Raw genomic sequence first — 22,195 nt, 5'->3', positions numbered from 1 at the left:
AATTGTGCGGTTTAGATCTAGACACGGATTGCTTCTCACATGGACAATTATATGTTGCGTGTTCTAGAGTCGGCAAACCAGACAATCTCTATATCTGCACAGACAATGGAACAACAAAAAATATTGTATACCCACAAGCATTGTGAAATTAAACATATTACAAACGTGCGCTTTCTCTTTTCTTTCTTTTCCATTTAACTAAACAGCCACAGCAACGCGTGGCCGGGTACAGCTAGTAATATTATATAATAGTTATTTAAAAACTTGTTTCCCTTTTTTTTAAAAATCTTGATCTTAGGGTTTATGCAATTTTGGGGGCAGCCTGCTCTCTGACAGTCCAATATAAAGAGGATATACTATGCCACAGCAATGTGCCATTTTATACATCTTGGTTTTCAACACCTATTTCTTCTTCTAGATATTGAAAAGGTACTAGCCACTTTACAAAAAGCTGAAGACTGCATGGAAGAAACCGAGAACTTTAATGCCAAGGTAGTTTATAATTTTGGGACAGATGCTTTGATTTTTATTCCTTGCGCACTCAATGGATTTGAAGCATTTCTAGCTTTGTAGCAGCACAACAGCTAAGGGGAAGCTACACTTTGAGTCTTTCTAGTTAATAACCAAGGCTGCCGAGGGTTCAGTTGGAAATACTATATCAAGAAAAGAAGCTGGGAAGTGAAGGTGAGGGAAATTTGGCCTTCAATACCACAGATGCTGGAACAAATATTATGCAGAGGAATTACATGTTGAGTTTTCTGTTGCTTCGTGCCATTTCTTAATTCTTTCCCCAAGAAATTCTGGCTTTGTGCTTACTACCTTGAGGCCACATTTCTAATGTTTATTACATATTTCAGTACATACTCTCTGGATGCAAAGTGGCTAACAGAAAAAGAGAAAAAAAGAAAAACAAACTGTAAAACAACAGCAACAGAAATTCTCATTAATTGAACTAAAGACCTGCAGTGGCTAAAGAGGATACACGCTTATATTTTCAGCAGTAGAAAATAGAAGTAATGCATAAGGATTTTCCTTTCCCTCCATCTTTTTAATAGGGCTACATCATCCAAAAAAGGGAGAAAAAACCAAGTCTGGAACCAAACAAGTCTCCTGAAGAAATCCTCACGTATGTATTTTGGGAGAAGTGGTTTTTGTGACTGTGTTCTGTCCTGGTGGTCAGCAAACACGCACTAATGCAAAACATTTCTTTCAGGTATGAGGAATTTCACCCTTTCTTGTTTTCGCAACACTCAAAATGTCCCTATGTGGAATTTGAATCTTTCAACAAGGTACAGTGCTATGCTCGGTTCTGGATGTTATATGTCATTTTTATCATATCAAAGGCTAGAAATGTAATTTATTACTATATGCTGAACAAGGATTCTTCCTTGTATTTGTTTAATGAAAATCATCTGGTTGTCTTCTTGAACATTTAAGGAAAACATTAAGATTTTGAATTACTGATCTTGAGAGAATGTTATTAGGCTTTTGTGGGTAGATAACGTTTGTGGTAAAAGTGACCAGAATGAAATCTGCACAAAAAAGTGGCATTACTGAGGCAAATTTTGTGCTTGAAATTTGTTTTGCAAATTTTCAAGTGGACATTTTAAGTAGATCTAAGAATGGAGTACTGGTGGTTGCAATAAAATATTCTAACTTCCATTTTTCTTGTTATATTTTGTATTTCTTTATGGTTTGGAAGGCAGTGGATGAATTTTACTCTAAGCTGGAAAGCCAGAAGATAGACTTAAAGGCACTGCAACAGGTACTCATCTTGTGAAAAAGTTAAAATCTTGAACTTTGTTTTGCTGAAAAATGGGCACGCTAGTTCACCTGGGAAGAATTATATAATAATTTAGCCAATAAGGCAAGTTCTGGCTTGTCCATAGAAGCAATGATGAAACTTTCTTTCATCATTAGGCCAGAATGGTTACCAATAACAGTTAGTTTGCTAGGTTGAACAACTGGGAAACTACTTTACTGATCCTAAGTTATTATTATGGAAATTTTATATTCCTACATATTTTTCTGTTAATTCTTCAATACTATTATAGATTTAAGAGAAAAATTCACATTCCCCCCCTTTTTTTTACTCATGACTATTTTGGTTTTTTAGAAAAGAACAGGTTTAACCTCTCTATATATATTTTCCTTCTTGTTCTTTTACCTTTGAATTTTCCTTTCTGCTTTTTCATTGTGTCCTTAACATTACTCCACCTGAAAAGATTATGTCACTCAGATGAAGCTCTACTAAGATTGAACATTACCTAGTTACAAGTGTTTTTTTATTCTTTCCACACAGCTCAAGAGTTTTCCTATATCTCAAAAAGTATTGTGAATCCTTGTGTTTAACATTATCTTAATTATTGTTGATACATATTAACCATTAAATCTCATGAAGATAGTCATTCTGTCATTTTTTCTATGATTTCCTCTCCTTTGTTTTCATTACCCTATTGATTTAAAGCATGTATGCGTGATTTTGTATGTTTGTCCAGTGACAAAGAAATGATCGGTCTATAATTTTAATGGTAGGTTTATTTTAACAGTGAGAGACAGAATAACAACAAAAAAATCCAGTAAAATGCATTTCAAAAAAGTTATAAATTGATTTGCATTTTAATGAGTGAAATAAGTATTTCACCCCTTCGCAAAACATGACTCAGTACTTGGTGGCAAAACCCTTGCTGGCAATCACAGAGGTCAGACGTTTCCTGTAGTTGGCCACCAGGTTTGCACACATCTCAGGAGGGATTTTGTCCCACTCCTCTTTGAAGATCCTCTCCATGTTATTAAGGTTTTGCTCGAACCTTCAGCTCCCTCCACAGATTTTCTATGGGATTAAAGTCTGGAGACTGGCTAGGCCACTCCAGGACCTTAATATGCTTCTTCTTGAGCCACTCCTTTGTTGCCTTGGTGGTGTGTTTTGGGTCATTGCCATGCTGGAATACCCATCCATGACCTATTTTCAATGCCCTGGCTGAGGGAAGGAGATTCTCACCCAGGATTTGATGGTACACGGCCCCATCCGTCATCCCCTTGATACGGTGAAGTTGTCCTGTCCCCTTAGCAGAAAAACACCCCAAAGCATAATGTTTCCACCTCCATTTTTAATGGTGGGGATGGTGTTCTTGAGGCCATGGGCAGCATTCCTCCTTCTCCAAACACGGCGAGTTGAGTTGATGCCAAAGAGCTCGATTTTGGTCTCATCTGACCACAACACTTTCACCCAGTTCTCCTCTGAATCATTCAGATGTTCATTGGCAAACTTCACACTGTACATGTGCTTTCTTGAGCAGGGGGACCTTGCGGGTGCTACAGGATTTCAGTCCTTCACGGCGTAGTGTGTTACCAATTGCTTTCTTGGTGACCATGGTCCCAGCTGCCTTGAGATCATTGACAAGATCCTCCTCTGTACTTCTGATTCCTCATCGTTCTCATGATCATTGAAACTCCACGAGGTGAGATCTTGCATGGAGTCCTAGACCAAGGGAGATTGACAGTTATTTTGTGTTTTTTCCATTTGCGAATAATCGCACCAACTGTTCTCACCAAGCTACTTGGAGATAGTCTTGTAGCCCATTCCAGCCTTGTGTAGGTCTACAATCTTGTCTCTGACATCCTTGGACAGCTCTTCGGTCTTGGCCGTGGTGGAGATTATGGAATCTGATTGATTGATTGCTTCAGTGGACAGGTGTCTTATACAGGTAACAAGCTGTGATTAGGAGCACTCCCTTTAAGAGAGTGCTCCTAATCTCAGCTCATTACCTGTATAAAAGATACCTGGGAGCCAGAAATCTTGCTGATTGATAGGGGATCAAATTCTTATTTCACTTATTAAAATGCAAGTCAATTTATAACTTTTTGAAATGCGCTTTTCTGGATTTTTTGTTGTTATTCTGTCTCTCACTGTTAAAATAAACCTATCATTAAAATTATAGACTGATCATTTCTTTGTCACTGGGCAAACTTACAAAATCAGCAGGGGATCAAAAAATTTCTTCCATCACTGTGTATGTGTATATATGTGTGTGTATATGTAAACAGGGAGGTGGAGGGTGTGTTAAGATGGAGAAACAGAGGCCTATGCTACACTTCTCCCAATTCCGGAATTTAAAATAAACTGACATTGCTTTTTGCCCTGTTTTCAAATGTTGCCATTGCCTTCAGTTCTTCTCATTTTACGATTCACTTCCTCTGTCAATGTTAGGAGAAGGCTCAAATGAGTATGTTTCTTCTCCCACCTTTGTGCTTTTTCTTGAAAGGAAAAACAAGCACTGAAAAAGCTGGAAAATGTGCGGAAGGACCATGAATACCGATTAGAAACTCTTCATCAAGCTCAGGTAGAAACATCACTTCCTTTAAGTCCAATGGAAGGTAGCATTATTGCACAATCTCAGTTTGTGCTTCTCATTCAAGGAATTCTAGCCTAATTTGGGTAAAATAATGTGTTCATACTGAAATAAATCTTAAAGTTATGAAGGGGAAGAAAGGTAATGCTTGCTGGAGTGGAAATGCTGGGCTAAATGAGCAGATTACTGTGGCTTCAGCTTCAGATATTTGGAAGAACATCAGGGTGTACATCTCTTTTGTGTGTTTCTGTCATGTTTGTATATACACTTAGACACACACACACCCCTTCCCCTCAGAACTGTTAGAATGACTTTGTAGTCATGCATAGTGGCTTAGTAAACCACTAAGAATTTTATGAATGAGGATTGTAATCAGTAAATCTGCCAGACTTAACCTTGATCTAGGGACAGCCTGTTTTTCAGGAGTACATCCATTTCTCAGTTTATTAAAACGGGCATAGCCATTTTATGTTTCCAGATAAACTAAATCTTTTTTTGCTCTTGATCTATACAATTGCAACACCTGACTCTCTTTTTCCCCCTGAATCTTCCCCTTTTAAATCCCATAATTTGTTATTTCAGTTCTCTAGTTATTTTTGAACAATGGTGTTCTACCAGTTCTTGAAAACTCTACTTGTGTTCCTGTAGCACAATACTCATAACATAACTAACATCCAGACACTAACTCTCAGCCCATTCAGCTCTGAAGTCTTTGGCAAGTTCTTCGTGCTAAAGGGAAGAGCAATGACTCAACAGTGACTCTATCTCCTTTACTTTCCAAAGGAAATTGACAAGGTGAAAGGTGAGCTTGTGGAAATGAACCTGGAGATAGTTGATCGAGCCATCCAGGTGGTCCGCAGTGCCTTAGCCAACCAGATTGATTGGACAGAGATTGGAGTCATTGTCAAGGAAGCCCAGGCCCAAGGAGATCCAGTGGCAAGTGCCATCAAAGAACTGAAGCTGCAGACAAACCATATCACAATGCTCCTAAAGTAAGTTGCCAAGCAAATGAGAGGAAGGCCCCAAAATGGAGCAAGGATTTGCCTATCAAGGCAATATTGTATTTTAATATAATGGAAGGGAATCTGTTGACATCCAGATATTAGGCTTCAGTTCTCATCAAGATCAGTTAGAATGATCATACCTTAAGGATCTTGGGAGATGTAGCCTAGCTATTTCAAGATCAGGAATAGATGATGATTGATAAATTGAAATTATAGTTGTAGAATTCACCATTCTGAAAATGGCTGTGTTAACTTTTAAAAATATATTTCTAACTTTTGAAGTTACATGGAAATAAAAGGTCAAGACAAAATCAAACCCAGCCCCCCCCAAACCCCCCATCATTAACTTGTGTTAACCATGCAAATTTTTACTGTATATCTTCAGGAATGTAGAACAGAACCAGAATGAAAAAAATGTGGTCAAATTTATTCAGTTATCCTCCTGAATATGAAATACATTAATTTTTTAAAATTATTATTAAAAGAGATGCTTCTGGTCAGCAAAACATGCTTTTTTTTTTCTGGATTAGAAATCCGTATGTGATCTCAGAAGAGGAGGACGAAGAGGAGGAGGAAAAACCTAAAGTGGAGGTAGTAGAAGAATCAAAGGGAAAGAAAAAGAAGAAGAAAGGCAAACAACTCCAGAAGCCTCTGAAGAATCACCCTATGCTGGTGGATGTGGATCTCAGCTTGTCAGCTTACGCAAATGCCAAAAAGTAAGAAAAGGGTAAGAATTGGCTGGCATACCTTTAAAAGTGGGGCCTTTTGGACAGATTGGTTCAAGGATTAAAGTGAGGCCACAGTTAGCTTTCTATTTAAATCCACTATTTTCTTCCCAATTAATGTCAATCAGATCATGCAGGATGGGCAAAAATATGATATCTTGCATCTGCATTGAAATGTGCTCTTAATTGGGAGAGGGTTGGCCTAGAGATATGACATGCTTTTATGTTTTTCAGATATTATGATCACAAGAGACATGCAGCCAGAAAAACCCAGAAAACCGTGGAAGCAGCCGAAAAGGTACGCTTGTGGCTTTCTTGCCTTCATTACTTATGGAAAAAGAAATTAGAACAGCAATCTTAGTAATCTCTACTCAGACGGATATAATTTCAGTTTTCTTGAAGCTCTGTGCCTTTGATTGAATCAGCTGCACCATTTATATGTACTGGCACATTAATCATGCTGAGGGAGATGGCTTTGCAAAATAATTTGGTTCACTTTTCAAATCTGGAACTACTGTCAAGCAGTGGTTAAAATCAAGAGGCTTAAAGTTTAAGTTGTATTAATCCAGGAATATCCACACTTGTTTGGCTGGTGGATGCATCTGGCAGGTTGCTATTGCAGTAAGTGTGGACCATCATCAAATACTCCTTCCCCAGAAGGCCTACTAGTGAGAGTGCTCCACATTTATTCACTAGCCTTCCAAGATACAGTCTTCCATTTCCCTTTTTATCTTTGTGGTTTTATTTTCTGAGCAAATGGGCACATTTTTAAACAAAGCACTGACCTGAAACTAGTTCTCATTTGTTTCATGTAGCATACTTTTGAGCCCTTTTGGAGCCAAGGGATTGTCTTGGAAATAAAGATAATGCCGGAGGTTTTTCGCTTGTTTTCCAATATGCAACTTTGTTAATCACATGAGCATTAAAAATTAATTAACAGGGCTGATAGAAGTGTTAGTGGATTCATAGATGCCCATAGACAGCATGTTGCAAATTCTAAATATAAGTCATGCAGGATGAAAGCTCGTACTAAAATATAGGCAGACTGAGAAAGGTAATCAAAAGTACTATAAATGTAGCAGCATTACGGTCTAAGGAAATTCAGAAAAATAACCTGGATTGCAGTTAGTAGGAGAATAATACATTGGTATCTAGAAGGAGCTGGCTATTCGTGTTTGCAGGGTGTAGATTGAATTGCTTCTTTAAAAGAAGAACTGGTGGATGGTTTTGTTTTGTTCATCTATACAGGCTTTCAAATCAGCAGAAAAGAAGACCAAGCAAACACTGAAAGAAGTCCAAACAGTTACTACCATTCAGAAAGCCAGAAAGGTTTACTGGTGAGTTTCCTGCAATGGGAATAAGCAAGCACCCCACTGAGTACCTTACTTTTTTGAGGGAGAAGATAGGGAGTTGAAAACAGATGTGATACAGCATCGACTGAGTATTCAGTCATTCTAGAATTTATGATACTAGTGTAAGGGTGCAGACATCACTTTTGAAGTCCATAGAGCCCTGCCTTGATTGGTTGGGCTCAACATTTTTTATATTTGATAGGATTGGCAATAAGAAGCAAAATGGGTGTTTTAAAATCTCGCAGATATGTAAGGTATCCACTCATCCCTTAAAATTCCTGCATCTGCTTCCTGGAAAACAGGATTTGGCCCTACATAGCTTTGAAGTATAGTTCTCAATATACTATACTATTGCTAAGGTTCCTCAGGCTGAAGGAAGTTATACACCCTTGTTCTAGGACAGCCACTCCCAAACTTTTCTGTACCCAACACCCCTAGTACGTTTCTGACATATTCTCGCACCCCTTACAAAGGTTCGAAATAACGGCAACAAATTATGCATATACACTATAATTTTGAAAAACCAGGTTTTCGCACCCCCTGAATATTGTCTTGCACCCCCAGTTGGGAACCCCTGTTCTAGGACTTTGGAGGGTATGGGTATGTGCCTAACAGAGAAAGTACAGTAATCACAACTTCTGTTTGATTTATTTTTTGGCCAGAGAATGAATTGAGCATTTTCCTTCCTTTGCTATATTTTAGAACAAAGTTTCTTAACCTGATGTCTATCAGCTCAAAAGATTGACAGCCAGCATGACTAGTTATAGTCCCAATACTTTTGAAGGACATAAATTGGAGAAGTTTTAGATAGATTGATCCCAGAGCTATCATATAAAGCACTTTTTAAAAGTGCAACTTGTGTTCATATGTACACATTCCTCTGATATTTGTGTGTAATTTATATTTTGTCTTTAATTCAGAAGCTCAAGGGCTTATATGTATACTCTCTCCTTTCCCTCCCCCCTTACAATAAAACTTTCTGAGTTACATTGGACTGAAAGAAAGTGACTGGCCCAAAATCACTCAGTGAGCTAGAAAATAGAAACTTTCTACTACTTATTCCTATATCTTGATTCTTTAACATATGAATGTTTTTAAAATATGGGTATAAATTGTGGATTCTTTATATTATGATAAATTACTTATCAATATTTTAAAACTATTCCAATGATGAAAGATCGCTGACACTGCTCCCAGAAATTAATATATTTTGTAAATAAAATACAGTCAGTTGGGAAGAAGTAGAATCCTACATTTGAGAAGGTTGCTGCTATTTTTCTATAGATTTTTTTTCCACTTTGCAATTGTCCTGCATTTCTGCAAAAACAGAACTCACTGCAGATAGAGTTTAAGAGTTTCTGAAATACAATTCTGCAGCAATCCTTTTGTTTTTCATCTGAGTGGGAGATTGAGGTTAGTAAATGGTGGACTAAATATTCCTAAGAGTCAAGAGGTTCTGAGAATTACTTATATCAATATTTTGTTTTGACCTGATTATTGTGACAGGTTTGAGAAATTCCTGTGGTTCATTAGCTCTGAAAATTACCTTGTTATAGCTGGAAGAGACCAACAACAAAATGAAATAATTGTCAAGCGATACTTAAAGCCAGGTGAGTGACTTGTTTCACATTAATCCAGAATACTGCTAACTGTCTTTAACATTGAATAGATGTGATGTTTAAGTATTCATTAAAAGCGTGTTGAATTCAGGTCTGACATTGTTCTGTATGATATCAGCTTGATTGATGCGTAATTAATACCATTAGATGTTGATCATGCCTTGTTCAGTACATATTATTTGTTACAGACTAGAAAACAAGCAAAAAACAAAATATATGTGAAGTGCAAATGTAAAGACATTGAAAAAGTAGCCCTGATTAGATTATAGCCATATTACTAATATTGTGTGATTTTCCGCTAAATGTGGCATTCCGGATGGGGTTACTGATAAGCCATTTAAACAGCAGTGCAACTTTGAATAATATTTTCATAGTGTGGAGAATGATTATGTAATCCCTTTAGTTCACAGCAGACATGTCAAACTCGCAACGTCATGTGATGTCGTGCAACGTATTGGGCCGGTTTTGCCATTGCCGGCAATGGGGTGGGTGCGGCTTCTGGATGACGTGTCCGGCCCGCGGACCAGCAGTTTGACACCCCTGTGTTACAGTATATCTTTTTAGCAACTAAGCCAGAAAATACATAACTTCTATCAGTACATATTTTTGTTCTATCATCATAATTGATCTTTCCTGTTTCTTCCATATAAGGTGACATTTATGTCCACGCTGATCTCCATGGAGCAACCAGTTGTGTCATTAAGAATCTATCAGGTAATGATTGTAGGGAACAGTGCTTAAAGAAAAGGGCCCATTAAAGATTAGGGATTCTTAACTGCTTTCCAAACCTTTGGGTTAATGCTTACATTGGATCAGTAGGTTGTGGACCAAAGGATCGTTTTAAACTGGTCTAATATTTTTTTTTTGCAATTTTAGAAAAGGAAGAGTTAAGAGATAGAATTTTAAGGGAACTTGTTTAACAAGATGGCATCCCTGACTGAGATTGTCCAATAAGTAATTTCTTTGAAATTACTTGTACTCCTGAGCGTCTTGCTTAGTTACGTTAGAGTTGATACAAATTTAACCTAAATTCTGTTTTCTTGATAAATGATACATGTAGTTGAAAAACCTCTCTCCTTTGAGAAGCCTGCTACATTCAGAATTTTTATAGGTTCCTATCTTTTTGGGGATAGCCACAAGTGGTCAAGAAACCCCAAGATCCCAGTGGGGCAGCTTTTTTCTCCCAATGCATCCCCCATGTGATGGGAATTGTAGCCACCCCCTTTGAAGAGCATCAGGACAGGGAAAGCTGAGACGAAGTGACCTCTTTATTCATCATATTGTATCTGAACTTTCCTTCTGACAAAATCAGTGCAGCTTTTATACAGTATACGTACATTCAAAAATTCTTGTGAATATCAGTTACTGGAGGCCACTAGTAGAACTTGGGCTTGGCATATTGGTTAATTGAGTGCCCTGAAGCATATGATCAGACTTTTCTTCCAAGTGTGTTCATCATCCTCTAAGCCAGGGGTAGGCAACCCTGGCTCTTTTATGACTCGTGGATTTCAATTCCCAGAATTCCTGCGCCAGCATAGCTGGCTCAGAAATTCTGGGAGTTGAAGTCCACGGGTCATAAAAGAGCCAAGGTTGCCTACCCCTGCTCTAAGTGTAGCATGCAAAGAGTATGTTGAACCTGGGGTAATATTCCAGACCATTTGCTATGGTCAAAAACGAAAAGACTTTGGGCATGGCTCTTTCAGGATATCACTTTTTCAGAGTGATCAAGGATTTTAGAATAATTCATACGTCCTAAATGTTCACCGTCCCAAATACTATCAAATAAGGGGCTCCGTGTTCTAGGTTTGTTTTCTGTTCTACTTTCCAGAAGGCAGATTTCTTAAGTCAAATTAATGCCTTTTTTCCCCTTGACTGCAGTTTAAAAACAAGTACAGCTTCTAGTACATGTTCCTCAACCCCTCCCTTCCTGACTGTTGGGGGATTTAGCACAAAGAAAAGTTAAAAGTCAAGTTGGTGGCGAAATTCTGTAATAATGGCCAGCTTTTGGTCTTGCTGTTTCAGGAGATCGTATCCCTCCACGGACACTCACTGAGGCAGGCGCAATGGCCCTGTGTTACAGCGCAGCCTGGGATGCTCGGGTCATCACTAGCGCCTGGTGGGTGTACCATAATCAGGTAATGAAGTCATGGGCAGCTGCTTTATCTAAGGGTCTGACTTGGTTTTAAGAAATGAAACATTTTACTGGGGATTCTACAGAGGCCTTGTTTTGGAACATAACAAAAATATTTTTTTTAACACTGAATTGCTTTCAGAGCTGTGGCTTTTTTGACTTTAGTTCTTTATCATGCATTCCTGCTCTCCTGTGCTGGCATGCAGATCTAGTCAAGGCTACTTCTGGCTTTTCTGTGCTGTCCTGATTAAATTTACCTCTATTTGTGCTCTCCCTGTTACAAAAGGAATTTGCTTCGTTTTCCTTTTTCACAGACAAGAGGATTTTGCATCTAAGTAACTGTGCAGATGATCAAGTAGCCTCTGCTCCATGAGCATTCTGCCAAGGCTGCACAGGGCTATAGAATAATATAGTGCTTTTGTTACAACCGATTGGCCTTTTTCAATCTGAAGCCTTTCCCAAAGATGCTGATGTACAGTTCCAGTCATCCTCCAACCAGCATACAGCTAAGGGTTAAATTTAGATGGGGAAGACTATATTCAAATCTTTATTCAACAACGTAGCTCATTGGCTGAATTTCGGCCAATCTCACAGATGTCTTCTCTCTTTCTTGGCCTATCTTACTTCATAGGGTGGCTATTTTAGGATATTATTAAGGGAGACCTCCCACCTGATATAGTGTTATCTACATCAGGGGTCTCCAATCTTGGCCAATTTAAGACTTGTGGACTTCAACTCCCAGAATTTTGGGAGATGAAGTCCATAAATCCTAATGTTGCTAAGGCTGGAGACGCCTGATCTACTTCCAAAGGAAAGACAGAATGTAAATGAGACAATAAAGGAATAAATAGTCCAATACATTGAGAACATTATCTTATTGAGACAAGTGGCAATGGACTTCATTGTGTTGCTCCTCTAGTACTGGTCTCAGAAGTAAAAAGCTTTTCATAGAAGTTTTTCCAGATTTGTGTATGGGGGGGGGGTGTTCCCTGAAAGCTACAGAATTGTTGGAAATCATCAGGGGTGAAAGTTCCAGTTGCTTAATTAGTAGTTTCCCCTTCTCCAGTCCCAACACATATGGCAACCATTAGTGGATCTGTTAACGTTTGTTGGACACTTCTTCAGAAAAATCTGGCTTTCATTTCTGTTACATGTCCAACCCTCATTCCCACTTCTTTTATGATAAGGTAACCTTTGTGGTCCCTCTTTGATGCGTATAATGTTATTGGTGTTTAATCATCTGGGTAATCTCCATGCAGGTGTCTAAAACTGCTCCCACCGGAGAATATCTGACAACTGGAAGCTTCATGATCAGAGGTAAGATCTCCAAGGAGACATTTCCCAACCCAGGATGGCTGTTGTGCACATAGCCGAGTTCAGCGGGAAGGGGAAATTATGAACCGGACTTCATATTAATGTTCTAAAGAAGCTGAATTTGCTCTTTTATGGAAACCTCTATGATTTAATTTCTTTTTGTTTCCTCCAGGGAAAAAGAATTTTCTTCCCCCTTCTTATCTTATGATGGGCTTCAGTTTCTTATTTAAGGTACTGTGTGCCCTTGAGTTATTGCTTCTTCTTTAGGGATGTATAAAAATGAGATGCAAGGTGTGATTTCTTGAGTATTCGACTCTGCTGTTTACTAGGTTGGCTTTGGGAGAGAGAATTATTTTTTTGTCCAGGAAAATGTGGTCGTAGTTGTGATTTCAATGAAATCCTAGCAGCTTTCACTTGAATGTACTAGAAGTCCACATAGCTGTAGTGCTTTGTTTCTTTTTGTTGTTTCCAATGTAAAATCTTTTATTTTTATTAAGCTTTACATGCGTGTACCTTTATGTTTTTCAGTATATTCACAGAGGGTTTATAACGTTTGTAGAAGCAGCCTTAGCTGTTTGTAAATTCATGTACGTGTGTCTGTTCAATTACATTTGTTGTATTTCTCTCTCTCGTGTGGGTACACATGCACATACGTGTGCAAACGTGAGCACACACACACATACACATGCAGACATATTCCAGACTGTAATGAGTTTTAAAATAGCCTTTGTTAATATTACTGCGGTCGGTTTTGAAATCTGACTATATATGTGAATTGAAGGAAGTTTTGTTTATTTTAAAGAACTGTTGGGGAAGGAAGGATCAGTCAACAGAACCTGATTAAAACTCTGCTGCATGATAATGAGGCTCCATCCATAGCTTCATAACAGATTTCAGTCTGTGATGATTTTTATTATTATTTTTTGAGGAAGAAAAGTTAGCCCAATTTCTTTCTCAAAATCCGTACATTTCAGACACAAAATGCACTTCACTTTATGGTAAAACTTGAATTTAAGATCCTTTCCAAACAGAAAATCAGAGTTGGAAGGGACCTTGAAGGTCTTCTTGTCCAACCCCCTACTCAAGCAGAAAACCCTATACCACTTCAGACAGATGGCTCTCCAGTCTCTTCTTAAAAGCTATGGTCTTAGTCTGTCAATTGGAATTTCTGGTCCAGGTATTTCTTCCCCCTTTTTTTATTTTTATTTTTTTCTGTGAGGTGACCAGTCAGCTGCTGAGAGCTCTGCCTGTATCTAAGGAAAACACGACTTTCTTTATCCGTCTCCAGGTGGATGAATCCTGTGTTTGGAGACACAGGGGTGAACGGAAAATCAAAGTGCAAGATGAAGACATGGAGACCGTGACCAGTGCCACCAGTGAGCTGGCAGAAGAAGAAACGGAGCCCTTGGGTATGTTTTAACCTAGTGCTGCCAAAGAAAGTTATGTTTCTGAGTCTGGGCTTCCATTTACACATGGTGCCATTTCTTCTGCTGGGACTTTTCTTTTCATGACTGGACTGCTAGAAAGAGACCAGTAAGCTCTATTGATCCTCTAAAGTGAAGCCTTCCACAGACGGGGTCTCTCCAAGGTGAAGTCCTCTTCCTTTGAGATCTTGCTCTTCTCTTGATCCTCTCAGGCAAATCTTGTCCTCCTCTTCAGCTAATAAGTTTTTCTTCCTTTTACATTCCAAAGACTGTTTGCCTGACTTAAATCACAAGTGCAACTGAATATGTGTTCCTTCTTTGGCTTTTTACCAAGATGCACCAGAGGGAGATGAAACTAGCAGTGATGATGACGCTCATAAAGAGGAGAACCAAGATAAACCTGAGATTGAAGAACACTTTGCTGAAATACATAATGAAGAGTGTGATGGGAGTGGGGCAGGAGATGCCTTGGACATGGAAGGATCATCTGAGGAAGAGAATGAGGTTTTGGAGGAAGAGGAAGACGATGAGGAACTGGCAAGGAACGCCTCAGAGATACTTTTTCCAGACACAACCATTGATCTTTCACATCTTCAGTCCCAAAGGTAATAGAAAGCAGAACTATATTCGCAAAACTATATTTGGAATATGAGCCAAATATGAGTGTGAAATTTGGGCATTAGTCTTTGTCACTGCTCCCCTGAAATGTTTTCCCAGTTCTTCCCACAGTCCTCTGCCTTAATAATTTTGCTTCTTATTCAGGATGAATAGGAGTATAATGAGCATAATTTCTGTACATTAAAAAAATAAGCTGTTCAAATAGTTTGACAATTTGGAACTAAGGTTGATTTTTTTTTTAATGTATTGGGTTATGTTTGTGATTTTGGGCATTCTAGTTACTGTTGAATTGCTGTTTTTAAATATTAGACACTGCCCCGAGTCACTTTTGTAAATGTGGGACATATTACCTAAGTAAATAAATCTGAAAGAATGGTACAGTATAGGATGGGAAACAATGTCGGTCAAAAGTATACAGGACCTACGGTGGCCGAATAACACGTTCTAAGAACATAAGAGCTTTAGTGTGCTAACTGACACAATGGGCACCAATATCTACATTTTGTAATGGAAGTATAGGAAGAACTGTAAGAAAAGTTAATGTAAATATAAGAAAATTTAAAAAGCATCTTCTGCCTTCTTATGTAAATGTTGGGAGTCAGCTGCTTTCATATAGGAAACATGGGCCTCTTGCTTGCATTTGGTTCCAGCCATTTTGGCCCTCAGGATAAGACCTGACTTTCTCCCAGATTCCTGGGGCCAGAATGTTGACAGAGCTGACACAGATTGGTTGGTGGATGGATGTGAGTTTTAACAGGATCTCAGCATAATTTATTCTTTTAAATAATTATACTGTATAGTATTTTTATTTCCCACTCAGCTCCTTTTGGTAAATAAGTGGCTGTATAAATATATTTAATAAATAAATAAACTTCATTTTCACTGGACTGTTCTTGTAAAAAACCAACTTCCTTCTATTGTAGATCACAGCTGAAATTTGCTTTGAAAGATAACATCTCAAGTTTGGTGAGTTCTTTGTTGCTATTAGTGGAAGGCTGTATTGACTGCAGCTCATCCTGCAGAAACAGCTAGAGTCAACTCTCTTTTCTTTTGTAGGGTGACAGCAAGTCTCAGGGGAGGAGACATCTCTCAGCCAAGGAGAGGAGGTGAGGAGGTCTAGACAGAAGATTTAGAGAAGTATTTCTGAGTCTTGGCAATTTAAGATGCATGGATTTCAACTCCTAGAATTCCTTAGCCAGCAAAGGAGTTGAAGTGCACACATCTTAAAGTTGCCACGGTTGAGATATACTGATTTACATTTAGCTCTAAGAGGCAGTTTTACAACTGCCTGGGTAGTTACAGCTATTGCAAGATGCATGCTTACTCCTAAATGACCCTTGAGACTCCTTTGTCTTGCCTTTTTGCCTTCCCAAAGAGGTTTATGCACTATGGAGTCCCAAAATGGCAAGAGAGTGTATTTGTGGCTGCTGTTGCCAGCCTGAGGTCTTCTTCTTCCCCTTTCTTCTATAAGTGGGGTATCCTTGATATTTGGAAATAAATCAACTAGATGGCAGAAATTGTACGGAATTCTGCTTTTTCTTAGGGAGCTGAAGAAAAAGAAGCCACCGAGCGACCAGGATGATTCTGATCTTCCCAAAGGGAAGGATGAAGATATTTCTCCTCAGCTCCAGCTTTCTCCCAATGATTGTAAGAGTGCTGGCACGCAGCAGCCCGTGAAGAGGAGACAAAAGGTAAGCTGAACTGTGTGCATATTGTATACTTCTCAGGTAGCCTGATCAGCCAGGTGGGCAAAACTAAAGATTCTTGGAGTACTGAGAGTTCAGCAAGAAACTATGCCAGACGTCTACAATCCAACATCACCCAAATATGATAGAAATACAGTTCTCAATAATTGTACCTCATCTGGAAGGCCTCATGAGGGGAAAGCTAGTTCAGGCTGTTTGTAATTGGTGTGTGCTGAGATCAAAAGCTCTTTATTCTTCTTAATGCTGCAATTCTGCAGGGTCACCTGGCCTTTTACCTAGACATTTCAGATATCACCGCAACCTGAACCTTTCTGAGTAATCTGTGGAAACAGGCAAATGCTGCCTAAAAAAACCACAGATTGAGTTCTTCGATGCTTAAATCAGTCAAACCTCCTTGAGAATGTCTGCATTTCACAATGAGAGGACCATAGAAGAAATATGACAAATACAAAAAGCTATATTATCTGTGGATATTATTGTGGCTGAAATGTAACATGTGAATGAATGAATGAATGAATGAACCTTTATTATCAAAGTACAACATGTATTCAATGAGATTGGCTGAGCCTCCCTCCATGTCCCCCCCCCCCCGCTCACAGTGACAACAAACCCACCAACTTATTACGCTTATGTCAGGTTAAGAAAGGCGGTTTGTGAGGAGACTTTTCAATTTTGCTCCCTTCTGTTTTTGCCTGCAGAACAAGCTGAAAAAAATCAAGGAGAAATACAAGGATCAGGATGATGAGGACCGGGAGCTGATCATGAAGCTGTTGGGAGTAAGGCAAAAATAGGGTTGACTCTCCCCCCCCCCCTTAAATATAATATGAACTTTGTCTTTTGATCCTTTTGGTCTGCCAAATCCAGTCTGCAGGGTCAAACAAAGAAGAGAAACCCAAGAAAACCAAAAAAGGAAAAACGAATCAAGAATCCACCAAGAAACAGACCCAGAAACAGAGGAGGGAGCAGAAGCCTGGCCAGGGTACCAGGATAGGAGAATTAATCCCTGAGTTAGAGGGTGCTGCTTTGGATGAACATTTGGATGACAAGGTAGACTGATTAATAAAGCAATGGTGGAACATTTTCCTGGCTTGTATTCCCAACACTTCTTCACCATTTTGTTGATCAGCGTGTGTGGAGGGCAGCCTGTACAGGCTAGGTCTCCTGTTAGGGCAATATGCAGGCCCTTGAAAAGACCTTGGATTGTAGAGTTTCTCACCAGAGACATGCCAGGGAAGCAAACCGATCACATGCTTGCCTTTCACCCAGCATTGCTGTGAGTGACACACATAAATCAGCTGAAAGTTTATAGATCTATTATTTTAAAGTAACAAATTCATGGAGAATTGGGCCAACTATGGCTACGGCAGCAGAGTAGAACCTCCATATACAGGAACACTCTCTCTGAATAGCACTTGCTGGGGATTATCCAAAGAGCACTGTGGCTTTCATGCCACAATCTGCGTCTTCATTTGGTAAGCTGTTATGAGAAACAAATGGTTAGCTGCTTTTGAACTGATGCGGTCAGTTTGTTTTTCTCACACCGAGCTGCAGAAGGCAGATTCATTGCATAATAGGATGTGGTGAGATCCTGTTTAAAGTCACACTTCAGAAGCAAAGCGAGTGTAGAAAACTTTGCAGCAGACAAGAATTTATATTCAGAATAGGCTGGCATCTCTCAATTAGTCATGATATTTAGTATTTAGTATAGGGAGAAGCATGTAAGCTCTACTAATTTTATTTCTTTTCCAAAGTGACAGATTGTCAAATACGTTTAGTCATCATTTAGGCAGCTGTTTTTACAATCAGTCCTTTGCCTCTTTATTACTGTTTTAAAGGGTTCATCCCTCCGTTATTTCTTTGTGGTGCTATTTGGTTCTATTTCTATTAGCATGCAGTAACTTGATTTAGAGGGAGTGATAATACAGACACTGTTTTCCTATTAGAAAATGAACCTAACAGTTTATAATTATAAGAAGGCAGAGAGTTGGAACAATTGATAAATATTGGAGATCAGTTTAGCCCTGACCTGTTGGCCTTTCATAAGGCCTTATGGAGGTGAGGCTGAGCCCATGCTTTGATTATGTAACTGATGAGTCATTTTTTACTCCAGCTGCTGTTTTATGTGTGTTATTTTTCTCATTTTTAAAATACTTTTATACTTTTTAAAACACCTTTTAACCACCCAGAATCTAGAAATTCATGGATAGCCATGTAAATTGAAACATTAAATAAATAAACAGCTAAGCAAGCAAAAACAGAAGGCTATATAAATTGAAATAATGAATAAAATACATTTTACGTGAAAATCAAAGCACCTGAATTAAGAGCAGGAGTCTCGAGGGAATCTGAAAGTGTCAAGTTTCTGGACACTCAAAATAAGATTGAATGGAATCCCACAAATTGTGTTTCTCCCTTTCTCTCTGTCTTGACTCAAGTCTGACATTTGTTTTGTTTTGTTTTTTATTCTTCCAGGAGGAGCAGGATCAAGATCAAAACATAAATGAGGTAAATTTGAGCTGCTTATTTCTTTTTATTTAGTGGGGAGAAAAGGGCTTTGCAAACCCTCAGATTTATTTATTTGATGGCAGGGCATCGTAGCTTGGGGGTGAAAATGACTTTTCTCTTTTTGTGACAACCTCATCTCCCCCCAGTTGACGATAGGTGGGACCTACCTTGTTTAAGAGTTGTATTCAGTTCTCTGCTGAATGTATCTACGTTCTGTGATCAATTAAAAATGACTCGTCTCAAGTAGAAAGGGGCTGGTGGTGGAATGTCTATTTTAACATCATTACAAAGTCTTTAATGCTGTGCCAGTAATGGAGAAAGTCAGTGTGACTTTCAGAGCAAGGAAGGTTTGGGCTCGGCCTCAAGAAACCTTCCATCCCACTCCCTCTGACTTCTGCAGTTCTAACTGCCCTTGCCCATGTGCCTTCAAGCACATCTTTGCGAAAGATGTCAGAGCCAGGAAATGCTGATGCTGCTTTTTCTCATCCTCGTCCTCATCCTTATTTCTTTAAAGAAAAACTAAATGAAATAAGCAGCCAATTCCATATTTCTGGAGCCTGTTGAGTTGTAGAGAGCCCATCAACTGATGTTTTACTGTTAGCAAAAAAAATATATATATTGTGGAGCATCATCTGACGCTGATAAAAATGGAAATGTTTGAATGTGTGAGGGAAGGCAAGTCTAATTTCATTCCTGCCATCTTTGATGTTTGGATTTCTGGGTTTGTGAGATAAATTAGTACAAAAAGACATGAATCCCCCATTATAACTAGTTTGCAGTCCCATCCGTTACAAAACTGATGGACAATAAAACCTCTTTGCAAAATAAGCACACCCTGTTGCAATGAGAGCAGCTGAACATCCATGGGCAGTCTCCATTCTCCCTTTGTATTATTTCACCATGCTCATCTTTTGCTGTATCCAGGAAGGGATGGCTCTGTTTGATTCTCTGACTGGGCAGCCTCACCAGGAAGACATTCTCCTCTTTGCTGTTCCAGTCTGTGCACCTTACACTGCCATGGCCGGTTACAAGTGAGTATCATCAACTATTGGCATAGTTATATCTGCCCAGAGAAAGTTACCTTCCTATTAAACATTGTACTTGTATTTCTTTTTTTTCTTTTTTTAAAGATATAAAGTCAAGCTGACACCAGGCACTCAAAAGAAAGGGAAAGGTAATATATATTCCTTATTGCATTGTTTTCAGCCATTTGTCCTATCTGCATAGTATTAAAATTGTCATTCTCTCATAACGTTTAATGAGTGAAACAGTGTTTGTAGGGCCCCAAGGTACCTCAAAAGGGCTACCTTGTGCATTGTGTCGAAAATCTGGAACCCGTGGCTCCCATGCAGTTGAAATTTGACAATTTTTATACATCATTTTATTACATAAAAATCATCATAAACGTATTTTACGACATAATACAAAATGTCATAAAACATTTCCTGTGTCCAACTCCTGATGTTTGACTGTGCTATGTACAATTTAACATGGGTTACTTTCAAGGCAGATACATCTCTGAATCTTTCTGAAATTTTAAGAACTTTTTAAGTACTTTGCAAACTCTGCCATGAAAGCACTGAGGAATTTGGTAAGGAAGTATCTTTGAAACAATGACCCAACAGTCATTGAAGTGTTGATGAGAAAATGTTATTTTAGCTTGTCCATTAATAATTTGCTTTTACACATTTTCTCTCCTGTTCTAATTGTCCTGTTGGCAGTATCTCCTCTTAAATTCTGTTTTATTTATATGCCTATGTACAATATTCTGTCTTTCTACTCAACCTGTTTGCTATTTAAACATTAAAATAATTTAAAAACATGAAAAACTTTCCCCCAAGATGCATCTGATGCCATCTTCTGAGCTGAGAGGGTATAGAAAACCTATGGTGATGTTTGCAAGAATTCCTCAAAACAGATAAAACTGCTTATACTTTATCTGCCTTATGTTGTTTTGTGTCATAACAGCTGCAAAGACTGCTTTGCATAATTTCATGCAGTCCAAGGAATCAACTACGAGGGAGAAGGATCTCTTCCGCAGTGTGAAGGTAAAAAAATGCTTTTGCAGGGATGGTGCTAATCTATAGTCTTGCGTGAGAGCAGGCAATACTTGCTTTTAAAGCAAGTGTTGTGGAAACAAAAAAGAAGAATCATTGTAAACTCCATGTGAAACTGGAATACATAGAATCTTGTCTTTTTAAAATTGAAAAATAGGGTATGAATTGTAAAGTGGTAACTCTGAAGTCCGATGACACAAATTTAGACTTCTAGGTAATAAATATTTTGGCGAAAACATTGGGGGTGGGGGTAATTGGCGGGCTAATAAAACTACTACCCATCCCTCCTGAGAATATAGTTTCAGCTCAGAAGTGTCTTCATGGGGGGAAAACAATTTTCCAGTTATATAAGATTGTTTTTGAAAACTACAATTGGGATTAGTGATAAGGAAGAGATCCTACCTGTCTTAAAGTTAACCGGATCTCATGTTCTACTAGGAGCACTCAGAAGCTCTTCATTTGAGATCAACAGTAGAGATATATTTAGATATTCCTCTTTATGGATTAGGGAAACTACAGTATCCTTCCAGATTAGGAAGAGTTTCATAGGTCAATGGACCTACAGTTTTAAGTTCCTTAAAAAGAATTTTGTCAACTATAAAAAAGTTTGCCTGGTATTTGCTGCTTGTTTTAGCACCTGGCTTTCCTATTGGTAGAAAGATGACTAACAGTACTATAAGGATATAGCTAATCAAGATGGACATGTGATTTTTTTGCATAGGATACTGACCTATCCAGAAATATTCCAGGCAAAGTGAAGGTGTCAGCTCCTAATCTCCAATATTTGAAAAAGAAATGATATGAACTACATACAACTTCACAAGCTTGCACCTTTGGATTGTGTTGCCCAATTACAGAAGCGATACATCATCACTGGAGCACCTTTTTGTTTTGTTAATAAAATCCACTACTGATCAAATGATTACAATTCCATAATTGCTGTGCTTTTCCTCTCTCCCGTGTCTTAAAGTAACTTCAACTTCTTCCTAGAAAATGGATTTATATTGGAAAGTGCTTATGATCAAGCCTTGTACAACCCTTGATTTTGTGACCAATTGGGCTCCATGTCACATTTTATATTTGTACTCTTTTACTACAACATAGAACTGATTTTTTTCTGCATAGGCCTGTAACTTAAATATTTCTTTTTTGGTTTCTAAGTCTTTAATTTGTTCTTCCTTCCGAATTATACATATCCACCCCGGGCCACCCCAATGATGCCCTTGACGTGATGACCCGATGTCTGGAGGCCGTGAGGGTCTGGATGGGGAGAAACAGACTCAGGCTCAACCCTTCCAAGACCGAGTGGCTGTGGCTACCGGCGCCTCGGCATAGTCAGCTGATTCCATCGCTGACTATAGGGGGCGAAACTCTGGCTCCCTCGGATA

At 38.7% G+C, this 22,195-nt stretch overlaps 1 protein-coding gene across 1 annotated transcript in view; it reads left to right on the top strand.

Moving 5' to 3' along the window:
• NEMF (nuclear export mediator factor) overlaps window positions 1-21,735 on the top strand; it is a 28,757-nt gene extending 7,022 nt beyond the window's left edge. The window contains exons 8-33 of the mRNA XM_015827605.1: window positions 419-492; window positions 1,056-1,126; window positions 1,214-1,289; window positions 1,703-1,765; window positions 4,266-4,343; window positions 5,136-5,344; window positions 5,887-6,072; window positions 6,316-6,379; window positions 7,330-7,418; window positions 8,940-9,043; window positions 9,704-9,766; window positions 11,075-11,187; window positions 12,443-12,500; window positions 12,670-12,728; window positions 13,786-13,906; window positions 14,256-14,526; window positions 15,463-15,505; window positions 15,596-15,645; window positions 16,083-16,230; window positions 16,944-17,021; window positions 17,110-17,292; window positions 18,718-18,750; window positions 19,675-19,781; window positions 19,881-19,924; window positions 20,719-20,798; window positions 21,529-21,735. Of these exons, the coding sequence (XP_015683091.1) occupies window positions 419-492; window positions 1,056-1,126; window positions 1,214-1,289; window positions 1,703-1,765; window positions 4,266-4,343; window positions 5,136-5,344; window positions 5,887-6,072; window positions 6,316-6,379; window positions 7,330-7,418; window positions 8,940-9,043; window positions 9,704-9,766; window positions 11,075-11,187; window positions 12,443-12,500; window positions 12,670-12,728; window positions 13,786-13,906; window positions 14,256-14,526; window positions 15,463-15,505; window positions 15,596-15,645; window positions 16,083-16,230; window positions 16,944-17,021; window positions 17,110-17,292; window positions 18,718-18,750; window positions 19,675-19,781; window positions 19,881-19,924; window positions 20,719-20,798; window positions 21,529-21,606 (2,543 nt within the window). The 3' untranslated portion in view covers window positions 21,607-21,735. The remainder of the gene's footprint in view (window positions 1-418; window positions 493-1,055; window positions 1,127-1,213; window positions 1,290-1,702; window positions 1,766-4,265; window positions 4,344-5,135; window positions 5,345-5,886; window positions 6,073-6,315; window positions 6,380-7,329; window positions 7,419-8,939; window positions 9,044-9,703; window positions 9,767-11,074; window positions 11,188-12,442; window positions 12,501-12,669; window positions 12,729-13,785; window positions 13,907-14,255; window positions 14,527-15,462; window positions 15,506-15,595; window positions 15,646-16,082; window positions 16,231-16,943; window positions 17,022-17,109; window positions 17,293-18,717; window positions 18,751-19,674; window positions 19,782-19,880; window positions 19,925-20,718; window positions 20,799-21,528) is intronic.
• The last annotated feature ends 460 nt before the right edge of the window (window positions 21,736-22,195 follow it).

This window comes from Protobothrops mucrosquamatus, unplaced genomic scaffold (assembly GCF_001527695.2).
Source record: "Protobothrops mucrosquamatus isolate PMUCROS unplaced genomic scaffold, P.Mucros_1.0 scaffold3812, whole genome shotgun sequence".
Taxonomy (NCBI): Eukaryota; Metazoa; Chordata; class Lepidosauria; order Squamata; family Viperidae; genus Protobothrops; species Protobothrops mucrosquamatus.
This window is presented reverse-complemented; position numbering and strand designations above follow the sequence as displayed.